Source organism: Archocentrus centrarchus, chromosome 3 (genome assembly GCF_007364275.1).
Source record: "Archocentrus centrarchus isolate MPI-CPG fArcCen1 chromosome 3, fArcCen1, whole genome shotgun sequence".
In the NCBI taxonomy this organism is placed as follows: domain Eukaryota; kingdom Metazoa; phylum Chordata; class Actinopteri; order Cichliformes; family Cichlidae; genus Archocentrus; species Archocentrus centrarchus.
Genome location: NC_044348.1, coordinates 33,718,974 through 33,744,349, shown reverse-complemented (window position 1 = coordinate 33,744,349; position 25,376 = coordinate 33,718,974). Strand labels below are relative to the sequence as shown.

General features: G+C 41.1%; 1 protein-coding gene across 5 annotated transcripts in view; it reads right to left on the bottom strand.

Annotated features, from left to right (window-relative positions):
* The window catches only part of mctp2b (multiple C2 domains, transmembrane 2b), a 45,635-nt gene that overhangs the window by 9,523 nt on the left and 10,736 nt on the right, over window positions 1-25,376 (bottom strand). For 2 of the 5 annotated variants that reach the window (XM_030726402.1, XM_030726400.1), the window contains exons 2-17: window positions 20,343-20,904; window positions 16,373-16,423; window positions 15,249-15,366; window positions 12,342-12,484; window positions 11,890-11,966; window positions 11,214-11,328; window positions 11,020-11,052; window positions 9,303-9,473; window positions 6,395-6,525; window positions 5,951-6,137; window positions 3,075-3,168; window positions 2,889-2,991; window positions 2,652-2,754; window positions 2,368-2,469; window positions 2,199-2,273; window positions 1,080-1,199 (exon numbers count right to left, since the gene is read on the bottom strand). In XM_030726402.1, coding sequence (XP_030582262.1) covers window positions 1,080-1,199; window positions 2,199-2,273; window positions 2,368-2,469; window positions 2,652-2,754; window positions 2,889-2,991; window positions 3,075-3,168; window positions 5,951-6,137; window positions 6,395-6,525; window positions 9,303-9,473; window positions 11,020-11,052; window positions 11,214-11,328; window positions 11,890-11,966; window positions 12,342-12,484; window positions 15,249-15,366; window positions 16,373-16,423; window positions 20,343-20,855 — 2,136 coding nt within the window. In that variant the 5' untranslated portion in view covers window positions 20,856-20,904. Of the gene's footprint in view, window positions 1-1,079; window positions 1,200-2,198; window positions 2,274-2,367; window positions 2,470-2,651; window positions 2,755-2,888; window positions 2,992-3,074; window positions 3,169-5,950; window positions 6,138-6,394; window positions 6,526-9,302; window positions 9,474-11,019; window positions 11,053-11,213; window positions 11,329-11,889; window positions 11,967-12,341; window positions 12,485-15,248; window positions 15,367-16,372; window positions 16,424-20,342; window positions 20,908-25,376 lie in introns of all 5 variants that reach the window. The other 3 variants (XM_030726401.1, XM_030726399.1, XM_030726403.1) reach the window with 2 other exon arrangements.

Genomic DNA, 25,376 nt, shown 5'->3' with positions numbered 1-25,376 from the left:
AGTACAGATGGTACTGTCTTTCAAACACCGAGATGCAGTGGGAGGACGTGTGTGTACATTGTGCACTTGTTCCTGCTTGTATGATGTCGACTTCAGCGTATGTGTGTCTGAGCTGTCAGGTAAAATAATAAAATCATTGTTAACAATCAACACAGTATACGTGGAGGCTGCGGGTATGTTCGTCAGAATCTCCTGCACTCAAAGTAATGCATATATTGCTTTAAAGACTGAAAATGTGGACGACAGAGTTTAGATCAATGTATTCACAAACAAAAAAAAACACTACATGCATGACTCAAAGCTAAAACACAGAGAGTGGCTTCTGCTCAGATAACAGCTCTGTGCTGCGGCTCCCATTTTTCACGGCAAATTGAACAAACTGTGCCACTGGCTGGCGTACAGTATCTCCTTTAGTCAGTTTAAGAAAGCCTGAACGCTCGGCAAAACTTTAGCGCCACCTACAGGTCGTGAGCTGCAACAACAAAAGGAACTTTCCATGACCTTGATTGCTTGCATAGTTAATGAACAACTTGCTGTATGCCATTTTTATCACGCCAGATCTCAGAGAATAATGCCAAAAAGATCAGCACCCGCTTTACTTTGCAGTTTAGAGGCAGAGGCTGAAAGGCTACTCCCATGTTTCTGTCTTCACATTTGCTTAACACTTGTCTTCAACAATGACAGGACGGAGAATCAGCCTTATCTCTGAAGAGCCTTTTAATTGAACTTCTGTCTGCATAATGGGGTCTAAATCAAACCGGGCACAGACCGGACAGAGGGTTAATGAGTTGTCAGGGAAGCAGAACAAAAATAGACTATCTCGACTCCAGTGGGACTCTACTCTCTCCAGCTGAGGCTTAACGCTACATCCAGGAGACATGCAACACTGAAAGCGTCCACTCCAACACAGAGCCAGGGCCGAGGCTGCGTTTCTGCTGAGCCCAGTGCTGCATTGATTAAGATTCTCTCTGGGAGAGTTCAAGCAGGGGTTGGCCAGACTGCGGTTGTCTTCCGCAGCCTTGGAGGGAAAACAGAGGGAAATGCAGATAGTGTGTTGATAAGCAGTTAAAGCACTTCACCAGGAAGGCTAGCAGGCTCCTCTGAATACTCTCCCACTGGAAGCAGCTTTTGATGTACTGCAGAGTCGACATGATAGCCCTGTACAGTGTCTGAACACGCATCACGTTCCTGGCCAGAGCCTGAAAGACAAACACCATAAACACACAAAGCGGATAAATATTGTAGTAGTTTTGTCAAAAAAAAAAAAAAAGTGTTCATAGTTAATAATGATTTCAGTGTATATGGGTTCAATTCTGTAAGGAGTTCCACCCGAACCACACATCCAAAACAGCCAGTCAGCTCGAGGAGTAGCGAGAGGGGCTGGTATGTTTTGGCATGAGCTGCTGTGGTCAGGGGGCAAAAAATGTCAGTAATCTGACCTTATTTCATCAAACGGGACTTTCAATATTAAAACCGACTGAAAACCTGCACGTTACAAACCCAGTCCACAGTGTGTGTAAGCCAATTTTGGCGTTAGCGAGCAATGTATTGTCTGACAACAATGAGTCTTTGTGGGAAGTACAGACAGTCAGGCACCCTGTCTCGCACCCTGTCTTGCACACTGTATATCAAACTAATGTAGCAGAACGGTGAACAAGAATTCAGTCACAGTTGGGCTCAATTAAAGCTCAATTCAACTAATTCAAGCAAAGGAAGGTCTGCTTCAGGAGTCGACTCGCCTTCCAGAAAAAAGTTTAAGTAAGAAGTAAAATCATTTGTTCAGTTTGTTTTCTTTCTGTCTCCTGGTTCTTTTTGTTGCTCAAGCATCACAAAAAATATCACACTCTTAATTACTAATTAAACACAATAATTCTTTTGGTCAATACAAGGCCACTCTAATGTGCACAATTTTTTATTTTTACAAGAAACACTAAAATCTAAGGGGTCAGTTTTATCTCAAATTTAAACATGTTTACTGTCAGATAAGACTAAGTGTGCCATTTTGCTCACAAAATAATTTGTAAAATGATCATCGACTGCAGATTCAATTTCTGTCAGTTTAAAAATGTAATTGTTTCTGCCGAGCTTCAGTGGAATATGTGCTTGAATATCAGTTTATACATTTAATTTTTTTCCCATTCATAATTCCTAAATATGAATCATGAATGTACAAAAAAAAAAAAAAAAGTGCATCAAACCTTTTTGGAAAACTTGGGATTATCCTCCATAAAACGTCTCTCCTTTGGCTGGAAGGTTCTAATACTTGCTCTGACCTGATTAAAAAAAAGTGATAAATAAGAAGACGACAGAATGAGGCCTGCCTTTCAAGGCTATCGTGTCCTCATTGCAGGGTGAACCTTTACTTACAGGGTTAAAAATAACCTCCAGCTCCAGAGTGATGCTCCCCTTCGACAGCTCGCCTAAGTCCTCTTTCTTCAGCGGGAAGGCAATCTGTTGTCCCCTGCGGATCTACAGGACAGAAAGGGCATCAGGTGCTGAACTCAGCCATGAACCTGACCATCAGTCATGCTGGATTACATCTTAGCAAGTCTTCAGCCTGCTGGAGTGCTATCGCCCTCTTCACTTTAATTTAGACAGAGTGCAAATAGATTATTGTCTGCTTCACAGACTCTTAGTGAGACTGTACGTACCGAAAGCAGAGGAATGGCAACTTTTCCAAGGAAGTCTGGCGCCTTGTCTCCATCCTCATCAAAGATAGTCACCACCAGAACGTCGTGAATGTCTTTGACAGGACTACAGAGACAAAGAACGAGGTCGGATGCTTAAAAAATCAGCACACCGATTTATTTGTGAAACAGAAAGGTGGTTCAGTAATGTGATTAAGTTTGAATAACAAAGAGTGTGTGGAAAGAGAAACCCAAACTGACAATGTGAAGACTTTATTCCACTCAGGGTGGAGGCTCTTATAAACCGTGTGGGTCTGCAGTCTGTCGTTCCCCAGCTCCAGCACACAGAAAGGGTCACTCTTACCTGCAGAACACAACATAATAAAGCAGGGTTCCTCGGTTTCAATTCAACTTGCCATTAAATAAAAATAAAAATGCATGAAGTACCATTTAAATCTGCAGCGATCAGATCTGCAGCCTTGATAACTTTGACTTGAAGGAAACCAACATCACGAAGATTATTCAGGGACCTTTTTAAACTCTGAGGAGACAGTAAGCACACAAGAAGAGAAAAAAAGGAGGTTTGGAAGCTTGTGAAAACAGAAAAGCACACAGAGTGCATGTAATTCAGCAGAGACTGCACAAAAATAAAAAATCCTTGACTCTAAACCCAGATTCATGTGACTGCATGAGTTCTTTCAACTTACTTCCAACAATATCGATCATCATAAAACCTTTGGAGCTTCAGACCAAAGATTTGATGAAGCAACTTGAGGGAGGTGTGAAGTAAATTTATTTATGTTGCATTAAAAAAAAAAAAAATCTTTTTGCAAGTCTTAAATGTCAGCATTTTCCAGAAGACCTTAAATATACCATCAAGGCTCGTGCTCAAAGCAGTCCATGCTTGTAACTGCACTCAGCATTGTAGGCTACACATCACAAGCAGGCATCAAGTCACTGCAGGTATTTTCATACTTCTCTGGCATGAAAAGAAACCAGCAGCTGCAAATCTAACATCTATAAACTAACATAGCACTTAAGGTGAAAGCTTTTGATAACAGCGTTTAAGGCAGACTGCAGTGGGGTGGTGTCTCCAGAACAATCTACTGTAAGGAGTTATTCCTCTCCGTTCGTGATCGAGTACAGTTTACCAAATGGCTCCAATCAGGACCGGTTTTCCTTTCTCAGGATAAATTTATTTCTGTCACAGACATGAGTGTAGCTGCATCACCCGGCTGCATTTCCAGAGGCTGAACTCAAAGATGAGCACAGACACAGACACACACACGCGCTACCGTGATGTTGTTAAAAGCAGCTTGTCACGGAAGAATGCTATTTGCTTAACACAGGCGCAGCAGTAATCCATTACCAGGTACATGCTGCCATCTCTTGGCCCTGAACACGGAGCACAGAAAGGGCTGCAGGGCTTTGGGATGAATTTCACCTAAAACATCTAAAATATTTAAATTGACATTTTTAAAACTAATTATCAAGTTTAGTAAAGGCATGTTTTTAATAATGTTGGGGTTAGATATGATGCTTGCTCTACAGACTGATGCAGTAAATCATTTTTAATGGCCCCTGAGTAGCTTTAATAAACAGACTCACTCTGAGTTAACTCACTAACGATAACACCACGGTCGTATTTTATGATTCACAGCTGAGGCTGAAGGATCGAAGTGGTGGAGAAAAAACAGGCGTCCAGATGTTTTGTTATTTTTGTAAATGCACTGTATTAATAATTAAAAAACAAACAAACAAACAAAAAAACCAGGCTTGTATAATGACATGAGTGGCTCATTATAAGGAACTCATACACACCTTCCCCTTTTTTATGTACATAAAATGCACCAAAAATATTAAATTAATGTACATACCGGTCTAAATGTAAAATATGACAGATTAATGTTTCCATTTAATTTACAATTTTATTATTCCCCAGTGTAATCACTTTATTTAATTTTAATATGTATATATTAATTTATTGATTTAATATTTAAATTATTTATATGTGCATTTATAAATCTTTTAATTACATATTTTAATTTTCTCCCACCTCTTTTCACCATATACTCATTAATTTCAGCATTATCTTTTTATATTTCATTATGTAAACAGAGCGGCTGTCATTCAAACTGTGTTGTTGAGCACCAAGCTCGACCCTCTAAAAGAGATATATATATATATATATATATATATATATATATATATATATATATATATATATATATACAGAAAATAAACAAAAAATTATACGAGTGTAAAAATAAACTGAAAATTGAATCATCTGTTAAATACATTTGATACATTAGCAAATTTATGCATGGCATATGAGTGCTGGCACATTTTAAATTTATAATACCGTATTTTTCGGACTATAAGCCGCTACTTTTTTCCCACGTTTTGAACCATGCGGCTTATAGCCCGGTGCGGCGTTTCTGTGGATTTTTCTTTAACCACCAGGGGGCTCTTTAGCAGGATATGAATCATGGGACGTCAAAGTTGGAAATCAAAGAAGAAAGCGCCAACAAGTGCTAGCAGCAGGCACAAAAGAGATTTTTTTCAAACTCCCTCATCATGGAAACCACAAAAAGAACTTCCTATGATGCCGCTTTTAAGTTGAGGGCTATCGACCTGGCACTACAGGAGGGAAATAGAGCCGCTGCACGTAAGCTCGGCGTGAACGAATCAATGGTGAATTGACTTGTTATAACTCAAATTTGGGGTTGTCTGTCCCCCTCTGCTGAGTGCCGAGTAATTGTGGAAAACCGAGAGCGGCGGAGATACCAGCGGCTTATAGCCCGGTGCGGCTTATATATGTACGTTTCCAGTTTTTTCCAAAAAATTTGTAGGTGCGGCTTATAGTATGGTGCGCTCTATAGTCCGGAAAATACGGTATTTAATTCATTCTTTTTATGTGTTTATTATGTGTGAGAGTTTATTTACTGGTTTATTAATATATTTCCTTATTTATATTTCAGTGCACCACAACAATCATGGAGCCACACACACAGCCCTGCACAGAGAGTCAGATTTGAGTTTTATATATTTTTCTCCTCTTTCAGGAGGTTGAGAGGAATTTCACTCAGAATCAAAAGAAAAACAGAATCTGTAATTTAGACAATTCAGGTCGGAGGAAAATGGCTACAAAGTTTCAAGCTGACAAAAAAGGCAACATCGAATCGATGCTGCTGATCACCGAGAGCAGAGAGAACGGGCCTGTTCACTTTCATGAGGCATTTGTAATTAAAACATAAACAAATTAAATCAGAGTGAGAGTATTTGGGCATGTAGGGGGTAAGTTCCACAGCAAAGATACTGACGTAGTTGTCCAGCTGGTTGTGCCGTTCGCGAGCTTCATCGAGTGGTGCAGCACAGAGGTCGGAGACGGAGACGCCACTGCACGCGCTCAGTGTGAGCAGAAACACCAGGTTTCCTCTTCTAGGTTCCATTGAGAGTGAGAACAATTGCCTTTGATTGACAGGGATGCTGGACAGGTCCACTTTACACCTGCACACATAGTTCCACACAAACAGGGAAGTCCACACACACACACACACACACACACACACACACACACACACAAAATATCACACTCAGCATTCAGTACATACTGTAGGTCTGCACCAAGCAGCAGGAGAAAGAAATGAGGCCATTGGGGAATGGCCACTTGAGACTTTGCTGAATCCCCATAGACTCCATGTTAAACTGATCAACTTAACATCATTAAGAAACATGTTTAAAAAGAAAAAGCTGAACATGCTCACGTCCCCAAGCAGTCCTCAGTCCTCCGTCCTTCCTTGGACCAGAGCTCCACCTCCAGCATTTGTGAGCCGTCCAAAAACTGGTTTAAGGTGAACCGCTCTCTCCACTGAGGGTTTGGCACTCTGCAGTGATCCTGAATCAAAAAGAAAATACATTTAAAAAAACACACAACTGTTAACAATGACTGGAGACACTGAAGTTCCATTTAGAGTCAGGAAACATTAGAAAAAATAATTGCAAGAGAATAAACGCTGTCAAAGTCAACTTAATCGTCAAGTGTCCAAAATACAGACTTGACTGACATATTTGTAGATTATTTAATATTTAATTATTTTATTTAATATTCAGAAAAGTATCTTCGCCCCATCCAGATTTGAACTATATTTGTTTTGTTTATTTCCAACAGATTAGTTAGTGAATGTTTTTTGGTTTAGCAGCTTCTGATAGACACATCAGAAATTTCCATCTCACATTAGGAGATGGACAGGAGATGGATAATTACCGTCACTTTACACCTGGATTTAAGACAAGAAAAAGAAAAATCACCAGTGCTGCTCATTATCACGCTGCTTTGATGTGTAATGCATGATGTTGCACGATAGCAAAATAACCATCAATGACAGCACGCAGCCAGCAGCGCATAAAAGTGGGCATCAGCGCTAGACATCACCCAGCTGCCAGGAGAGCTGGATGATGCAGCAGAGACCGGAAATGTCTGGAAAATCCATTTCAGATCCCTTCAAGGCCCATTTCTCTTTCCATTACTTCATTTTTTTCCACGTGATCTGCGGTCACATCAAAGATTACAAGATCAATAACATCATAGCATTCGCACACCTGAAGACATCGTTGTGCTGCCTCATGAACATCATCAGTTAATGGAAACCAGAAATACCAAATTAAATACCAAGTTTTGTAAATTTTTGTAAGTTTTCAACAATGAAGCCAACTTTTATTTATCAGTAAACCTGATTTAAAAACTTCGACTGTCTCAGTTGTTTCCGTTTTTCATGTAATCCCAGACGGACTGTACGACTGGGGGGGGGGGGGGGGGGGGGGGGGGTGCACCATCTGTTTCAGGACTCCATGTTTTTGTGGCTGAAGATAATTCTGACTGGTTGTATGCTCGGGCTCATCGTCATGCTGCAGAACAAATTCTGGACCAATCACACGTCTCTTTGATGATATTCAGTCGCAGATAAAAATCTGCTGCACTTCTTAGGACTGAGGACACCAATATTAATAACCAAGTCCCCGAACTCATCTGCAGATAATCAGCCCCGAGCCTATAAGAAGCTCTGTTGGGCAGCTCCATTGCCTGCAGACACTCAGAGCAATCTACGACCTTTCACCCAAAACAGCGGCCTTCTTTTAGAAACAAAGATTTTGACTCATCAAATCAGAGCGCCTGCTGCCATTTTTTCTTTCCCCCGGTTCTCATATTTCTGTGCATTTCGGATTCGCTGGCCTTTACTCGTACGCTGAGGGAAGGAATGTTTTTTCTGGCTGCAAGTCTTCCATCAACACCCACTCCTGACAAGTATTTTATTGTCTGTCTAACAAGACAACCCCCCCCCCCCCCCCCACCCCCCTTTTTTCCTCATCCTCCTGTTTTGAAAGGAGTCCATTTCTGTCTGCCTGTGCAGAGCAGCTTGGACATTATGAAAACACCTGTGAAATATCTTAATGATGGAAGACGACCACCCTGCATCTTGCAATTCGCATTCATGCCAATGTGTAACCATCACTTCAGTAATCTCAGCTTTTTAGTGTAGCTGTCCCCGGCCCCGTTTCACCTGCCTCTGCAGGTAAGGACTTCAGTTCATCCCACATTTATGCTGCTTTTTGTTTCATAATACAAAAAAGCTTTATGTGTACAAAATATTTGAGTCTAAGTGAAAAAATGATCTGCTACTGTTTAATCCAACAGGAATGTTGTTGGGAAATTTAAAATGTAGCATTTCCTGTTGATCCCTAGATGCAGAAGATACAAAATAACAGCCTGAGAGAAATGTTTTTGCTCTAAAGAGCCTAATCCCTTTGAAAAATATTAAATCTTCTGGAATACATACCATGAGCCATAAATCGATTGCAACTGTAAATCTGTTTAGCATCAGATCAGATACAGTTATTACATCCATATTTGTGTCTTTATGTCATTGGAAAGTCTATTTTTAGTGTAATGGCATTAACTTTAGATATGGCCTTTTTCTGTAAATACATATTTTAATAAAAGCACCATAAAGTGATTGGGCCAAGTAATCCCAAAGACTGAAGATACATTTTAAGCTGATATGAATGCATCTTTCTGCTTCTTTTCTGTTTTTAAATAACGAACCTAATCCATAATCTATAATAAAGAAAACTTAGTCTGTCATCTTTCAGGAAAAGATTAGAGACTTAATATCCACATCTGGTTACATTTTAAATGATTATTCCAGCCAATGAGTCTGAAAACAGAATTGACCAAACTTTGCAGCAGAGGCTGAGATATCCTGACTTTAGCTACCTGTGATGTTAGCATCACACAGGCTGCCTGAAAATTAATTTTTCAAGCTCCATTTTTTTTGTAGTGGCTTTTAAATTAAGACGGTCTGAACCAAAAACACTCATGACATCATCGGGGGATTTTATCAAGAGCAAAGAGCAATATATAAAGTTGGAGTGTTCCCTTAAACTACTATCAGATTAACTTATTTTCTTTGTTCAACAGGCACACTTATCTAGAACGACATGGAAAATGAATAAATTCACAATGTCACTGTGAATACTGGAAAATCAGGGTTAGGGGAATAAAACCTCTACACAGTTGAAATTAGAAAAAAGGGAAAAGAGGAACAGGTTCAGGAATCACAAAGACAAATTAGGATTAGAAGAGATTAAAATCACTGGTCCTCTGTTGGGATGTACCTTGCTCCTGTAGCGCTGCTCTCCCAGTCTGAAGCGAACAAAGAACTGACCTCCCTGACTGTCCACCGGCAGCTCCTGCCCCTCGACCAGAGTCACCACCACAACAGAGGTCCACAGTTGACTCTTCCTCAGCTGCTCTGACAAGCGAACATTCTGAGAAGTCCTCCCCAACTGGAAAAAGTGGTGATACAAATAACAAATGTGAACTAATGCTTCAAATGTAATGGGACTTTTTTTTAATTGCTACTTCAGTCTTCTGCAGCCCTCCAAATGCCCTCCCTATACTTGTATCAAAATGGTGCTTTATGCATTACAACAATCATGCTTGGAAGGCAGGTGAATGATATCATTCCTCTTCTCTAATGGAAAGAAAATGACAGATTCTCAGAGATTAGGCTAAGCCTGCCGTAGCTACAGAGCAGAGAAGCACCTCCCGCTTCCATATATAATTGGAAGCTACATTCTCAGATAATTAGTTGAGTTTATACAAAGACCTGGTGCAGCCCTGAGATAAATTTAAGCCAGATTCAATCAGCTCAAGCCGACACTGCTGTAACAGCACATGCAGAAAACCCTTTTTTAATTAACAGCTGCACTGCATGCACTTGGCAGGCTACAAGAAGAAGCTGAAACACATGCACTCAGCAGGTACCTCTGCTCAATAATGCAAACAAACTCCAACTTAGAAGCATACAGACTCAGGCAAAAGCTTTTCTGACTAATCCTGAGAATAAGCAATGTTGCCACATGTGTAGTTGTTGAGTCTTGCATAGCATCTCTTCATGCAGCACATAGAGTGAATCTGCAGACAGCAGCATGGCAGGCAAAAGAGCATGCATCCAGCAGCTGCTCTGAGTCAAACACCCCGTCAGTGAAAAGGCAGAATGGTCAGTATTGTTAGCTGGACGGTGCTGCCAATCATCTGTGTCCATGCCATCAACAAATCTTATTATAATAACGATCACAGGCCATTATCATTGGATTATTTTGCTTAGAACAATCCTATGATTATTATCATAGGATAAGGTGCCATAATATCTTATGGGACTCCCACTACAGCCTGTTGGTTCAGAGTGAAAACATAAGTCTTTATGTCACAAATATATTGCTTTATGTAATTCAAAGTTATATTATGTAACTTTTGAGAAACTAGAATTAAACTAACTGGCTAATGTTAGCAAAATGTAGATATGGATGTATATGCCATAACAACTTTAGGACTCTTCTGTACTTGCACTCCTGATCACTGTAAAGACAGAAACAATGAGTTTACCCTGCTTTGCAGATAGCTCAGTACCAGGGAGAAATATCTAGTCAATTAATAAAGAAAACACTGATTATCAATTTACTCTAAGTAAGATTTGGTGATTTTCTGCCCTCTTGTGGAGACAAAAATTATTTCAAATCAACTGAAGCACAGGTAAGCACCAAAAATAGAAGTACTGCCAGAAATGTTTACTTTGCCTTGAATTGAAACCAACGCGCCTTGAGGCAACTGTTTGCTGTGATTTGGTGCTATATAAATAAAACTGAACTGAATTAGAAAGAGGCCAAAACCCGAGCACGATGAGCAAAATTTCAGACAAATAAGCCTCAGTTTTTTTTCTCCTTTAATTATTCAAGTCTCCTTTTTATATTTGGCAGATATCTGTATAATACTGATTAGAATGAAGGTTCCATAAAATCTTTCCTATGTGCTCCATCCATCATGCCTTACCCTACTACTTTGTGTTCGTTTTGGGGGCCACTTCTGCCGCCAGGAGCATGCATGTTAGGTGCAAAACAAAACAACACTGATTAGTAGGTTGTAGACAGAAACATTACACACACAGATATGATAAATACAATGCATAACAAGTCTGCCTTCTGCTAGAAAGCATGCAGTAAATACATGGGGGGAGCTTGATGTACATTGCTTCTTTTGCCGTCTCCGTCCCTGAGTGACAGACTCAAGGCCACCAGCACGACGCCCATGTCCTCCTCCAGGCTGTTTGGGTCAGCCAAGGGCAGCGACAGCTCACTGACCCTGAAAACAAAGCGGGTTTTTGATAAGTTCATTTATTTCAGGTTCAAAGAGGAGTGGAAAAAATGTGGAAAAACATGCGTACTATAATGCCGAACTGTCTCTGCGTTAGGCACGCACTACATATTCTAAAAATAAACCCTACAGTAAAAGCAGCCACTGCAACATTAATAATTAATGAGCAAATGCTTTGAAACGGAAGTTCAACACTCATGAGCCGAGTGCACTTGCTAGACCAGTAAATGGGCTGAGACAATACAGAGGCAGAAAATAGCTTATTGCATATATATGCAGTGTAAGCTCGCATGTCAGCCAATAATCAACATGCTAAACATTATGTTAAAATCTGCATTATCCACATCCACCTGAGTGTGGGGTTTCACCTGCACCTGAGTTTATTTTCAAAACAACAACAAAAAAAAAACTAACATTTTTATTTAATACACTTATGTAAATTCTCATTTTTAAGATTATAAGCATCAATCAGTTCATGAGCCACACACACACACACACACACACACACACACACACACACACACAGCACTTCCACATCACCATACTCACGTGTCCATCTTCAGATCACTCAGGAGGACGCTGGTAGAGCCCATGAAGTCATCAGTCGTCAGGTCCCGGTCGTATACCTGCACGTCAATCATTGAGAGACTGTTAACACAGGACACTTCATGTAATAATAACTGTCCTGCTGCAGCATCAGTGGAACCTCACCGGATGCTGAAAGGTGCACAGACACACACCATGTATTGATTTTTATAACACATTGACAACAAAAGTTCATCTTAACTACACAAAGATAGAAAACAGGCAGTGACATCCAGCAGGCTTTGACTCACTATTAAAGCTGCTCAATAAAACCTTTAATTCACATTAATTATTTCCATATTAGGCAGCATAAACTTTCCTTATGAATGGCTGCACCAGCTGTCTGCTGCTGTGCTATTAACTTACAGCCTTATAAAGTAGCTTAAACTGACCACAGGGAAAAACTGTGACGTTACCTTGATGTAAAGCCTCTGATTCAGCTCCTTAATGGGCAAAGAGAAGGACTCATTCCACACTGGGTTCAGGTTTTTATAAACCACTTTACTCTTGTAGAATGTTTTTCCATCCAATTTGAATTTGACATAAGGGTCGCTGGTACCTGAGGATTAATTAAACAAAAAATAAACAAATAAAACAAGTAAAACAAACCAATTAGCAGAAAACAAACATACTTTGCAGAATGACACCACCGGGGAACAAAGCAAGTTCAACATAGTGCTTATCAATTATCTGGATTCACTTAACCTAACATCAGCCGTCAGACTAATCGGTCACATTAACAACTCACTCACTTAACCCAGGGATTGGTGTACTGTTAGCTGTTACTGCAGATGTTAAACACATAATACAGACTGAAAGTGACACAGCTGCTGCAGATAAATCAGCAGTGTGAGTGTGTGAGAGGAAAAATACTGTGCAGTATTTTAGTATTAAATTCTCTCCATGAATGTGTGAGCACTTTAAACCTTTTGGTCAGTAAGACTGAAAAAGGACAACTGTTAATAAAGTTTAGCCTATTTGAAGGCAGGAAGAAAAGCCAGCAAAAAAAAAAAAGGAGGTTAACATACTTAATAAATATCACAACTCTATCTTTCAGACATGGGAGAATCTGATGGATTATAATCTGGTATTTCATTCAATTAATTTTTAAATGTGTGCATGAAAGGTTTCATTTTTATTCTTTCAGCTACAGCCCCCGGTGGTGTTTAAAGGTCTAAGAGCGAGTAAAGAATTAATATCACAAGAGTGCAGCTGAACGGATGTCAACACTCAGCTGTTTTGCATTCGTAACAGGGGTGGGGTGGGTGGGGTGAAAATGCTGTTATAGTAAAGTGTGTGACGTTTGACGGGTCTAGCTTGAACAACAGGCATCTGTGGTGTGAATTTGAACATCCTGGGTGAGATCGTGTTCAAATTTAAGACCTTGAGGTCAAGGTCACCGAGAGTCAAACTCACCTGAGAGTATTAACAGATGCCTCTATTTGAACGTTCTGGGTCACATTGTTCTGGAGTTATGGCCAGCATTTAAGTTTTTGTGGAATAGCTGGATTTTTTTTTCTTTGAAACAGCTGAGCTAAAAATTGTTGCACCCCAGACTGAAATTAAGAGCATAAATATTTGTAAACTAAAATAACCCAACCTTACTTAGAAACAGCATTGACTTGTCATCATGACCGTCTTTAATGCCCAAGAATATGAATATGCATATTTTTAAATTCCATTGTTTCTTAACTTATAAGTAAATGCACTGGTTTCCAGTAAAAGGAAGGCCTGACCTGCTCTGTGTAATCTCTCATTTTTGTATGGAGGGCGTGGTTCCAACCAACGTAGCCACAGCTTCCTCAACCAACAGCCAATCACATTTCAGCCTCCCATGTGAAAATTTTATAAACAGCAACTGAAAACGTCACTTGTTTGTTTGTTTTGTGGGAGTTTCTTATAAGCACTGTATCATATCTAGGCAGGCACAAGGATTATTAACCCAGAATCCCACTTCTGAAACTTTCATCTCACTTCCTGTTGCTGTTCTGTATAACTTTCACTTCAAAGTAAAAGAAGATCTGTGTCTTTGGGCAATTCTCTCAATCAGCCAGGCGAGGGCAGCAGTCTCTCAAACACAGCACTGATCATGGCTCAGCTTTCAATTACTCTGCATTGTTACACTACATGCACTTGCATGGCTCTGCGTGGTGTTGCTATTACAATATCCATAATAGACCCATCACGCAAACCCTCAACAAACAGCTGTCACCACGTGCTACGCTTTCTGCATGTATAATCTGATCAAACAGAAAAAAATAAAAGATTGTTTGTGCTTTTAAACCACCGTGTGGTCTTAATAATGCGGTGAAACCAAATCCTCTTGCCTCTTGATCCTCCCCCCCCCTCATCTTCTGTATTACCTTTACCTAAAGTCTGGCTGTATCAACATGCAGCCACACTAGACAGGGAAATGTAATCCAAGAGTGAAAGGCCTGCTGTACTGAATGCTGGGTGTGGTGCAGACAGGTTCTAATCTGCTGCAAGGAATCCTGCCTGTTGGTACAGGAGCTTCACAGCTAACCTGACACTCGCTGCCTCTTGTGTCCCTGGAGTCAATAAAACTGTGTGTAATCAAAACAGTCATTCCCGGTTGTCCTTATCAAGTCGAGGCCAAACGCAAAAACCAACCCTGACACATGCAGAAAAAAATAAAGCAACCATGAGGAAAGGCAGAGGGTTTTTTTTTTTCTTTTCCAGGTAGGCTCAAGCATCTGACAACAAAGCAAATACAATAGTAGCACTTACTCATTAGGACAGACACACAACACAACACATGACGCATGATGACAAATTTGTTTACTTCTGACACTGTAAAATCCAAAGTCAAAAGTAAACCACACCTACTTACTTGCTACTTTCCGGAAAAAGACAGAGCACAGTGGGTTCTGCATTACCTGTTGGAAACATCCTCAGCAGGACAGTAGTTCTAAGGTGTAATCATCATGGCAGGAATACAGTGATGGGTAACTGCATCTTTAGTCTTATAGTGCAGGGGACTTTCAGGTGAGGGCAGGAAAAGTTGGAGAAGTTAAAATGATGAAGTTCTAGTCAATCACTGATCCTCAGGTGGGAGGGAAAAGGGATTTCTGTTAGCTGAATATGATTCATCGGTCCGGTTTCCTTCTGAGCAGCGTGGGGAGAATTACCACCACAGCTGTGCCTGTTGATTTTGTATCGTTTCTCCTCAGATTAGGTTTTGTTATCATGTCCAGTCTATAGTGTTGCTGCGCATAGCTTAAGCTATTTTAACATGCAACACACAATAATCTGGAACAGTGAGCTGAGTTTTAGCAGTAGCGGTGCTGAGATGAGCTCCTTACCACAGCGGTCCCTGATGACCAGGTTGCGTCCTTCCTTTAAGTTAATGGTGAGCAGGTAGGACCTGGGGGGATCCTTGACCGTCTCAGACATGCTCACAGCCTCATTGCCCATCTCACACTGTACACAAAAACAAAATCATTACTGCTTGCCTACTACCTAACCGCCGATCATATTAGCAAAATGCCCCGTCTGCTTCCTCAGAAGGCCCACAGCTGTACAGAAATGGAGCGGTTTTTAAATCAGGAAGTATCTGATCAGAAGACTGTTAAGACATTTGATGCCATATGGTATATTTTGCGTTTCCTTTGGGCCATTACATTAATCTGTAAACTTTAAAAGGTTTAATATCAGTAATTCTACAGTATAATAGCATCACCCCATTTGTGTGAAGAATAAAAGAAATGTTTGATTTTAAAGGACTTAAAAAATTATTACAGGACTGTAGATTTTCATTTGAATTTTACTTTAACTTACTGTTTGAAAGTCACATTGTTGTTCACATGCAGGAATTTACTTGATGAGATAAAAATACAACTTTCCTGATTCTTTTCTGCTTTAGTTGTATTATTTTGGTCACATTTATACCGCTCTCTGATAAAAAGCATACTTACTTAAAGGCTTTAAGCAATTGTAGTCTGTCTCGTTTTATGCTTCCCATCCATGCAATGGATTATTTAATCACTATTAAGCCGCTCCAACAAACCACGCATCTCTCAGTGAATAAATCCCAGTCCCCTCGAATCACCCTGCTCAGATACCTAACCCTGACGGGCCACAAAAGACGGACAGCACACACTGAAAACCGAGCCACAAAGGGGCTCCTGTGCTATCCTGCCCTGAACAGGTCACAATAACCTGGAGTTAAACTTTGATGTGAGCACGCATCGGCTAAATATACCATGCTGTCTGCATGGTATCAAACTAAAATCCACCATCACAGACACTGAAAGAGACAGTTTGTTGCAAGATTCTTTAACCACGGAGATGCAGCTCAAGATAAACCTGTCTACACGCCCCTCTTCTTGTGTAATTTCTAAAACTGACAGCACAAATAAAATTAAAATTACATCCAGTCAACAACAACAACAAAAAAACAGCTTACGAATTAGACAGCAGCACTTACATTTCGGTGGTCCCCCTCCTTTATCATGTGACAGCTGGAATCATTATCACACTGCAGAGACAAAGATGAATTTTTAATCATGTGACATGTGACAAAGAGGTTCAAAACATGAAGTTCCTGTTGATGAAAGCTTAGCCATTAGCTGCTCAATAAATGTCACTGTGCTGAGCAGCTAAAGGCTCAGAACTGATCTCTCCTTGGTATTTCTACCGTCAGCACAAATCCTCTGAGCATTTATTAAAAATTCCTGTGTCCTGGGGACTGAACAGAGTTAACGCAAAAAACACTGGGGGTGAGGGGTGGGGGTTATTTTGCTCCTTTCCTTTGGATTTCAGAGTAACTGCAAATCTTAGTGTTTGCCTGCAGGAGGAACAGAGGATTTCCCATTCAGAATGCAATGTTTTAAAGAATTTAAATATAAATATCTCTGCTCAGAAATATTCATAACTTCGAGATTTTTTTTTGAAGAGATTATTCAATTCAATTTTATTTATATAGTGCCAAATCACAACAGTCACCTCAAGATGTTTTATATTGTAAAGGTAAAGACCCTAAAATAATACAGATAAAACCCCAAAATCAAAACGACCCCCCAATGAACAAGCAATTAGTGACAGTGGGAAAGAAAAGCTCCCTTTTAACAGGAAGAAACCTGCAGCAGAACCAGGCTCATCTGCTGCGAGTTGGGAGTGAAGGGAGGAAAGCGGGACAAAAGGCATGCTGTGGAAGAGAGTCAGAGATTAATAACTAATAATTAAATAGAGATTATGGTATAAACAGAGTGAAAATAGGTGAATGAAAAGAAACACTCAGTGCATCACGGGAACCCCTCAGCAGCTTAGGTCGACTGCAGCGTAACTAAGGGAGGGTTCAGGGTCACCTGATCCAGCCCTAACTATAAGATTTATCATAAAGGAAAGTTTTAAGCCTAATCTTAAAAATAGAGAGGGTGTCTGTCTCCTGAATCCAAGCTGGGAGCTGGTTCCACAGAAGAGGGGCCTGAAAGCTGAAGGCTCTGCCTCCCATTCTACTCTTAAGTATCCGAGGAACCACAAGTAAGCCAGCAGTCTGAGAGTGAAGTGCTCTGTTGGGGTGAAATGGTACTATGAGGTCTTTGAGATAAGATGGGGCCTGATTATTCAAGACCTTGTAGGTGAGGAGAAGGATTTTAAATTCTATTCTAGATTTAACAGGGAGCCAATGAAGAGAAACTGTACTCACTGCAGCATTTTGGGCCAAAAGAAGGCTTTTCAGGGAGTTTTTAGGACAGCCTGGTAGTAATAAATCACTGAAACAAAATGTTTCTCATTTTAGAAATGTTGTGCAAATGCAAGGATGCAATTCTGCATATTTAATATGTGCATCAAAGGACAAATCCTGGTCAAAAATGACTCCAAGATTTCTCACAGTGTTACTGGAGGCCAAAGTAATGCCATCCAGAGTAAGTATCTGGTTAGACACCATGTTTCTAAGATTTGTGGGGCCGAGAACAAGAATTTCAGTTTGATCTGAATTTAGAAGCAGGAAATTAGAGGTCATCCAGGCCTTAATGTCTTTAAGACATTCCTGCAGTTTAACTAATTGATGTGCATCATCTGGCATCATTGATAGATAGAGCTGGGTATCATCTGCATAACAATTACTCTCCATTTACATGAACAAATTGGAGTCCATTAGATAAATATCAAACCACTGCAGTGCAGTACCTTTAATACCTATAGCAAGCTCTAATCTCAGTAATGAAATGTTATGGTCAACAGTATCAAAGCTGCACTGAGGTCCAACAGGACAAGAACAGAGATGAGTCCACTGTCAGAGGCTGTAAGAAGATCATTGGTAACCTTCACTAATGCTGTTTCTGTACTGTGATGAATTCTGAAACCTGACTGAAACTCTTCAAATAAACCGTTCCTCTGCAGATGATCAGTTAGCTGTTTTACAACTACTCTTTCAAGAGTCTTTGAGAGAAAAGGAAGGTTGGAGATTGGCCTATAATTAGCTAAGACAGCTGGGTCAGTGATGGCTTTTTAAGTAGAGGTTTAATTACAGCCACCTTGAAGGTCTGTGGTACATAGCCAACTAATAAAGACTGATTGATAATTTTTAAGATTGAAGCATCAATAAATGGAAAGACTTCTTTGAACAGTCTAGTAGGAATGGGATCTAACAAACATGTTGCTGGTTTGGAGGAAGTAACTATTGAAGTTAACTCTGAAAGATCAACTGGAGCCAATGAGTCTAAACAAATACCAGCAGTGCTGAAAGCAGCCGAACATGAAGAATAATCTTTGAGATGGTTATGAATAATTTTTTCTCTAATGTCTAAAATTTTATTTGTAAAGAAATCCATGAAGTCACTACTAGTTAACGTGAAAGGAATACTCGGCTCTACAGAGCTCTGACTCTTTGTCAGCCTGGCTACAGTGCTGAAAACAAACCTGGGGTTGTTCTTATTTTCTTCAATTAATGATGAGTAGTAAGATGTCCTAGCTTTACGGAGGGCTTTTTTTCTTTTTAAATAGAGCAACAAACTCTTCAGATCTTCTGAATTAGTCAGATGCCGTTTCCTCTCCAGCTTTACGGGTCATCTGCTTTTAGCTGCATGTTTGTGAGTTATACCACAGAGTCAGGCACTTCTGGTGATTTGAGGCTGTAAAACTGTTTATGAGATAATCGACCTCACTGGGAGCAGAGTTTAGGTAGCTGCTCTGCACCCTGTAGGCACATGACATTGGAGAGGATAAAAGTGGACGAATATATATCCTTAAACTTTGTTACCACACTTTCAGAAAGACTTCTGCTTCTTATAACCATTTAAAAAATGGTTATAAGAAGCATGGTTGTTTGGTGCCAGCTATCCAAACAACAATGAATATTTGCTGAGGAAGTTTGGAAACACTTTTGTTCATGTGTGGAAAACTGTATCAGCTGACATTTCATACGCCCGTCCTACTGCCCTCCCTAACCACACCTCAATGTGTCTGAACCGTTGACACAGTGAAACCAGGCCGGTCGTTTTGGTGGTAATAAAAAAACAAAACAAATATAACTACTCTAAATTAAACCCAGCATGAGCAGCAACTGAGTGGAAAGTAATCAAAATGGACATTGGGTTTTGCTCTGCAACAAGAACTGCAACATTAATCTGTACACTGTGTCTAATTTACATGACAAATAAAATAAAGCATGACTTACACTCCTGCTCCTGTAAGTAGGAGTTAAATTCCTGATGTTATTGGATTAAATTAGAATAAGATGCAAGATTTTCTGAATATCAAGTCTGCCCGTATTGTTGCATTATGTCATTAAAGCATGCAATCTGCACAAAACCAAATAAAACATGTAACCTCCATCTATCCAATAACACGTTTCATGACTATTCAACCTGAAAGAGAAAGATTTACTACTTCAACTCATTATCCTCATATCTTTTTAAATATTAAGGTTATTCGCTGGAGCAACAAAAAGGACAAATAAAAATCAGTTTTCAGTGAATAGTGTGAAATGCGACCCAGGTTGCCACTCCAATCCACATCCTTGTCAGTGCAACAAAGAATTAGTTTAATGTAAAAACACACAGAGGTATTGTTTGTACAGTGCTACTGTAAACTGTTGATTTTGGATGGACCTTGACTTGCAACCATATTCAGCTCTTCCAAGTTAAACTTTACATGTCAAGTGCAAATACACTTGATACTTCAGCTCAGCCCCACCAATGTACAATAACAAGCCAATTTATTATAAGTATGTTCTTTTTTTTTTTCCTTTTCTTTTTTTACTGCTGTAGGGAAAGAAAATACCAGCTTGTTCCTCTGTCACAGTTCATTTTTGTGCTAAAATATTAACTATAACAGGAATCACAAAGCAAAAATAAGAGCCAATAAGAGCTTGTGTCCTAGAAGTTTCAATCTTTCACTTTATATATACTCCTGCCTGACCGGCTATGTTATTTCAAAAGCAGTTTCTTTACCTGCGCGCTGTCCTGGGAAACATCCACAGGGGGACAGTCGAGGGAGTAAACAGTCATCATCTCTGGTAGCTCCAGCTCCTCAGGCTCCATGCCTCGTCCAGGTCGGTACGTCTCCTGAGAACACTTCTCCTCTCCACAGAGACTGTTGAAGGATTCTTGAGAAGAAGCCCAGTCTGTACAGTCTGTAGGCACGCTCAGTCTGTTTTCACCCATCCTAGCTCCTCCACTACCTTCTCTAAGGTTTACACCACTCCCACTTCCTCCTGAGCTTCTAGGAGGCCGGAAACGCGGTGTGGAAGGGTTGCTATAGCTGGGAGTGTTGTACTGCTGGAGCTGCGCTCTGGAGGAAATGTGAGAATAGTCCTGCTTCATTTTCCTCATGTCAGGAACAGAGGAGCTCAGCTGACTGCGGTCAAACTGGTCGGCCAGCTTGCTCGAGTTCGTCTTGCCTCGCTTGAAGTGCAGCACCTTCTGGCGGAGATGCTGCATCACGCTTGGCTTCTTGGAGTCCATGATGGATGCGAGGTTCAGCCTGCGTCTAGGATCTGGACATCACTGACAGCTGCTGTGAAGAGAGAGAGTGAGAGGAATTGTAACATTCCTGCAGCTCAGCTCAAACTGGTTTTAATCAGTTTTGCACGAGCTGAAGAAAGGATATATGTAGAAAGCAACAATATAAACTGTCATCTGTAGGCTGATGGCTTATCTAGGAAGTCTTTAGAAATCCATACACAGTTTCTCTGTCATCTCGCAAAACTGTTCTTATAATGGTCACTCAGACATTAAGCAACCTGCAGTAACTACACAACAGAGAGGGGAGCTGGAATAAACTGCAGTGAATAATGCAAAATAAGAACGTTAAGTGTGTGAACAATAACATTAAGATTTTTTTTTCATGGGTGCAGAGCTGAGGGACTGCATCTAACAAAACAAAACCAATATGAAAATGTCTCGACCAATAAAAAGATTCTTCTAAACTACGATATGACAGATTGTACATGTTTCCAGGGGAGCACAGGTATCATTTTTGCCTGGTTAATAATATAATAACTACAGATTCCATTAGTAGTCACTACACTGCAGAGCTACTAAAGTTAGCAAAAAATCTTGGAGATGTACGTTTACTCAAGGAATAATAGAAAATATGTCTTTGTCATGAGAAAACTTGCATACATGGAAGCTCATATTCCAGCAGTCATCTTCATGAGTAAATGTGGCAACATTGTTATTGTTCTCTTTGAAACATTTCATGTTTCACATGAGGTTTTTTATTAGTGTGCAAGTCATTTCTGTCTTGCAGTGTATTTCTGTGTTTGGTTATGACTACATAATGAAGCTTAGATATAAGTTCATTAAGGAAGATCTGAAGTCACTCATCCACATTCTTGTTTTCTCTATTTGACATCACCTCCACTTTCCCCACGCTGTCAAACTCAATGCTGACCTCATCTCTTCTAGCAGGAGCGCAGCTATATACTTTCTGAGGTGTATGCAACCACATTTTTAGGCGCCACCCCCCAAACCCACATGTGCGCACACCCACATGTGCGCACACACGCACACCCACACACACACCCACACACCCACACACACACATACACACCCACACACACAAAACGCACCCTCTCAATATAACCTATTTTGTAACTACAGCACACAGTTGCAGAACAGTAACCTGTTATTTTACTACTAGTAACTTAAGCTAACCTGAGTATTTAAAAACCTCCTTTTGATACAAATGAAAACAGTCGCAAACAAGCGAATTCTCAAAAGTGCGCGCTGGAGCTCCTTTTGTGTGTGTGTGTCTGTGTGTGGGGGGGTGTCGGGCGACAGGAGGAGGGGAGGTGAAGGAGTACGGGGCGCCTAATCAGTGCTGTGCCTCTGTTATTGATCATATCACACGCACAGCCGTTAAATACAGAATATGCAGGCTACAGAAATAATTTATCCGCATCGCTTTGGCGCCCCCCTCTTGTGTGGTGCCCCTATGCATTGCATATAGTGCATACCCACTTTTTGCGCCACTGTCTTCTGGTCCAATCATCTTTCTGCCCACCTTCCTTGAGCCAATCAGCCTCTGCTCAGCTTGCTTTTATTATCACTCCATATTTGTCATTCTCCCTTCCAGATTAATTTGTGCAACCCACCACCTCCCCTTCACCACCCAAGAGCTCCTTCCAAGCCTCCATCTTGGTCCCCACCACCACCGGTGTCTGGACTCCGGGGGAGTCCTGCCTAATTCCTCTCTCTACTGGGATTCCCTTCAGCTTCACTGGACTATCGGAGTCTAATTGGCAAACAGGTATTTACATTATCAATAAATTCTGTTCAATTTCTCCTAAACTGTCCTTACTGAATTGCTGCTGATGTTTTTCTGCTTTCTCTGCTGGGTTTTCTTCTGCAGAAGTAACAATACTGAGCAATATTGAGTATGCAACACTGCACACATGAACACTGTGACCACCAGTGTGTGAAGACCAGTTTCATCTTCTACTCTACATGACAGCACAGCTCATTTTATTAATATGTAAGTAGTCAAAAGAAATCTCTACTATTTCTAATCCTTACTACAGGTTACTAGTAAAGTCTAGGAATAGTAGAGATTTTATTTGACTGCTTACATATTAATAAAATGCGCGTTGCAGTCATGTTTAGTAGAAGATGTAAACATTACTACAGGTTATGTAGCACAGTGGCGTGTTGGTTAGCCCTGTTGCCTCACAGCTAGAAGGTGTGGGTTTGAATCCACCTTGGCCCGGGCCTCTCTGTGTGGAGTTTGCATGTTCTCCCCATGTCTGCATGGGTTTCCTCAGAGTACTCCGGTTTCCTCCCACAGTCCAACATGCAGTTACTGAGGACCAGGTAATAGGTCACTCTAAATTGCCCAAAGGTGTGAATGTGAGTGTGAATGGCTGTCTGTCTCTCTGTGTTAGCCCCACGACAGGCTGGTGACCGTGACCTATACAGGGTGTACTCTGTGTCTCAATCTATGATAGCTGGGACAGGCTCCAAGTGCAAGAGGATGGTTGGATGGATACTACAGGTTACACACACACACAAAATCAATATGAAATGATGACCAAAACAATCATAATGCCCTGAACACTGACTGATCCCGACAGAAAGCATAAAAAAATGCTATCTGAGCTTTAACTTTCTTCTTTTTCAAACGTTTCTTGGAAAAATAGTGTTGTGCACACCTAGATTACTGCATGTGTAATTTCCATGTGTATATGTTTTATAATCGTAAGACATGGGCAAACCATCAAACAAAATGGCTTGAGTCTTTTATCAAGCATAATGACCATGTCAGTACTTTATCAGGGGGCGGCACTGGTACTAGCTAGCTAAATATTTCAGTTGTGTTAGGGATTATTTTTTACTCAGTGAATAAAGGACAAATGTTTAAAGGTAAACTCCAGTAATTTAATCAATAAACAGTGGATCAACCAAATAATAAACAAATAATACGTTAGAAAGAGAGCAGCTGATCAGAAAGTACTAGACTAACTCCTCTGTTTCAGTGCATCTTATCTTGAGGACCGGCCAGAGAACGTACAATTAAAACATCACCAACGTCACCATGTTCTGTTATTAATCTGGACACGATTTCTCTGTATTGATTAAATTAAAACATCAGGAAGAAGATGAGGAATCTGGGTCATGAAAAAAAACCAGCTAGAACAAGACTGAATGACAAAGGCCAACTCATAGCACCCAGAGATTGTTTCTGTTCAGATAAGAGGCTGTCAGTATAAAGATGCTCTGGTTAGACAGGAACACGGGCTCTCACACACACACACACACACACACACACACACACACACACACACACACACACACACACACACACAGAGAGAGAGAGAGAGAGTGAGTCTGGAAAATCAAGAGGAGGAGGTGTGTGCCTAATGATTAATAACAACTGGTGTGACAGTAGGAATGTTGTCCTTCTGAAACAATCATGTTCACCTAACCTGGAGCTCCTAACCTTGAAATGCCGTCCCCACTACCTGCCCCGCGAGTTACGTTGGTCATCTTCAGCGCCGTCTATATTCCACCTCAGGCGGACACAAACACTGCACTATCCGAGCTACATGAGGCTATTTCCACCTATCAGGCTAACCAGCGTGATGCGGCTCTCATCGTAGCCGGGGACTTTAACAGTGCAAACTTGAAAAAGCTGATACCGGAGTTGATTCAACACATCGACTGCCCCACCAGAGGAGAGAGGACCCTAGACCACTGCTACTCTCCATTCAAAGATGGCTACAAAGCAAAGCCTCTTCCGCCTTTTGGGAAGTCTGACCACACCTCTGTCCTTCTCATGCCGAAATACAAACAACGGCTCAGGCAGGAACCCCCTGCTGTGAGAGAAGTGACACGGTGGTCTGATCAAACAGAGGCCGCTCTGCAGGGTGCGTTGGATTCAACCGACTGGGACATGTTTCGCAGCAGCGCGGGCGGAGACATCGAGGAGTTTACGGAAACTGTTGTGGGATTTATTGGGAAAGTTGTTGAAGACACTTCACTTAGGAGGACCATCAGGACTTTTCCCAACCAGAAGCCGTGGGTGGATAAATCTGTCCGCGACGCCCTGAGGTCCTGCACCGTTGCCTACAACTCCGGCCTCGCCTCTGGGAACATGGAGGACTACAAGGTTGCATCATACAACGTCCGCAGAGCGGTGAAAGAGGCTAAACATCGCTACGGCCGCAGACTGGAACAGCAACTACAACAGTCTGACCCCAGGGGACTGTGGCAGGGACTACGCACCATCACGGACTACAAAGCACCACACACACACCCGGTGAGTGCCGACGCTTCTCTGGCTGATGAACTCAACATCTTCTTTGCGCGCTTTGAGTCGGGAAGCCGACAGCCCGCTGCGCTCCCGGCCGGAGGGGCGGAGACACTCACTGTGACGGAGCGCGACGTGAGGAGGGCGTTTAGACGTGTAAACACCAGGAAAGCGGCTGGACCAGACGGTATTAGCGGACGTGTCCTTAAGACCTGCGCTGACCAGCTGGCACCTGT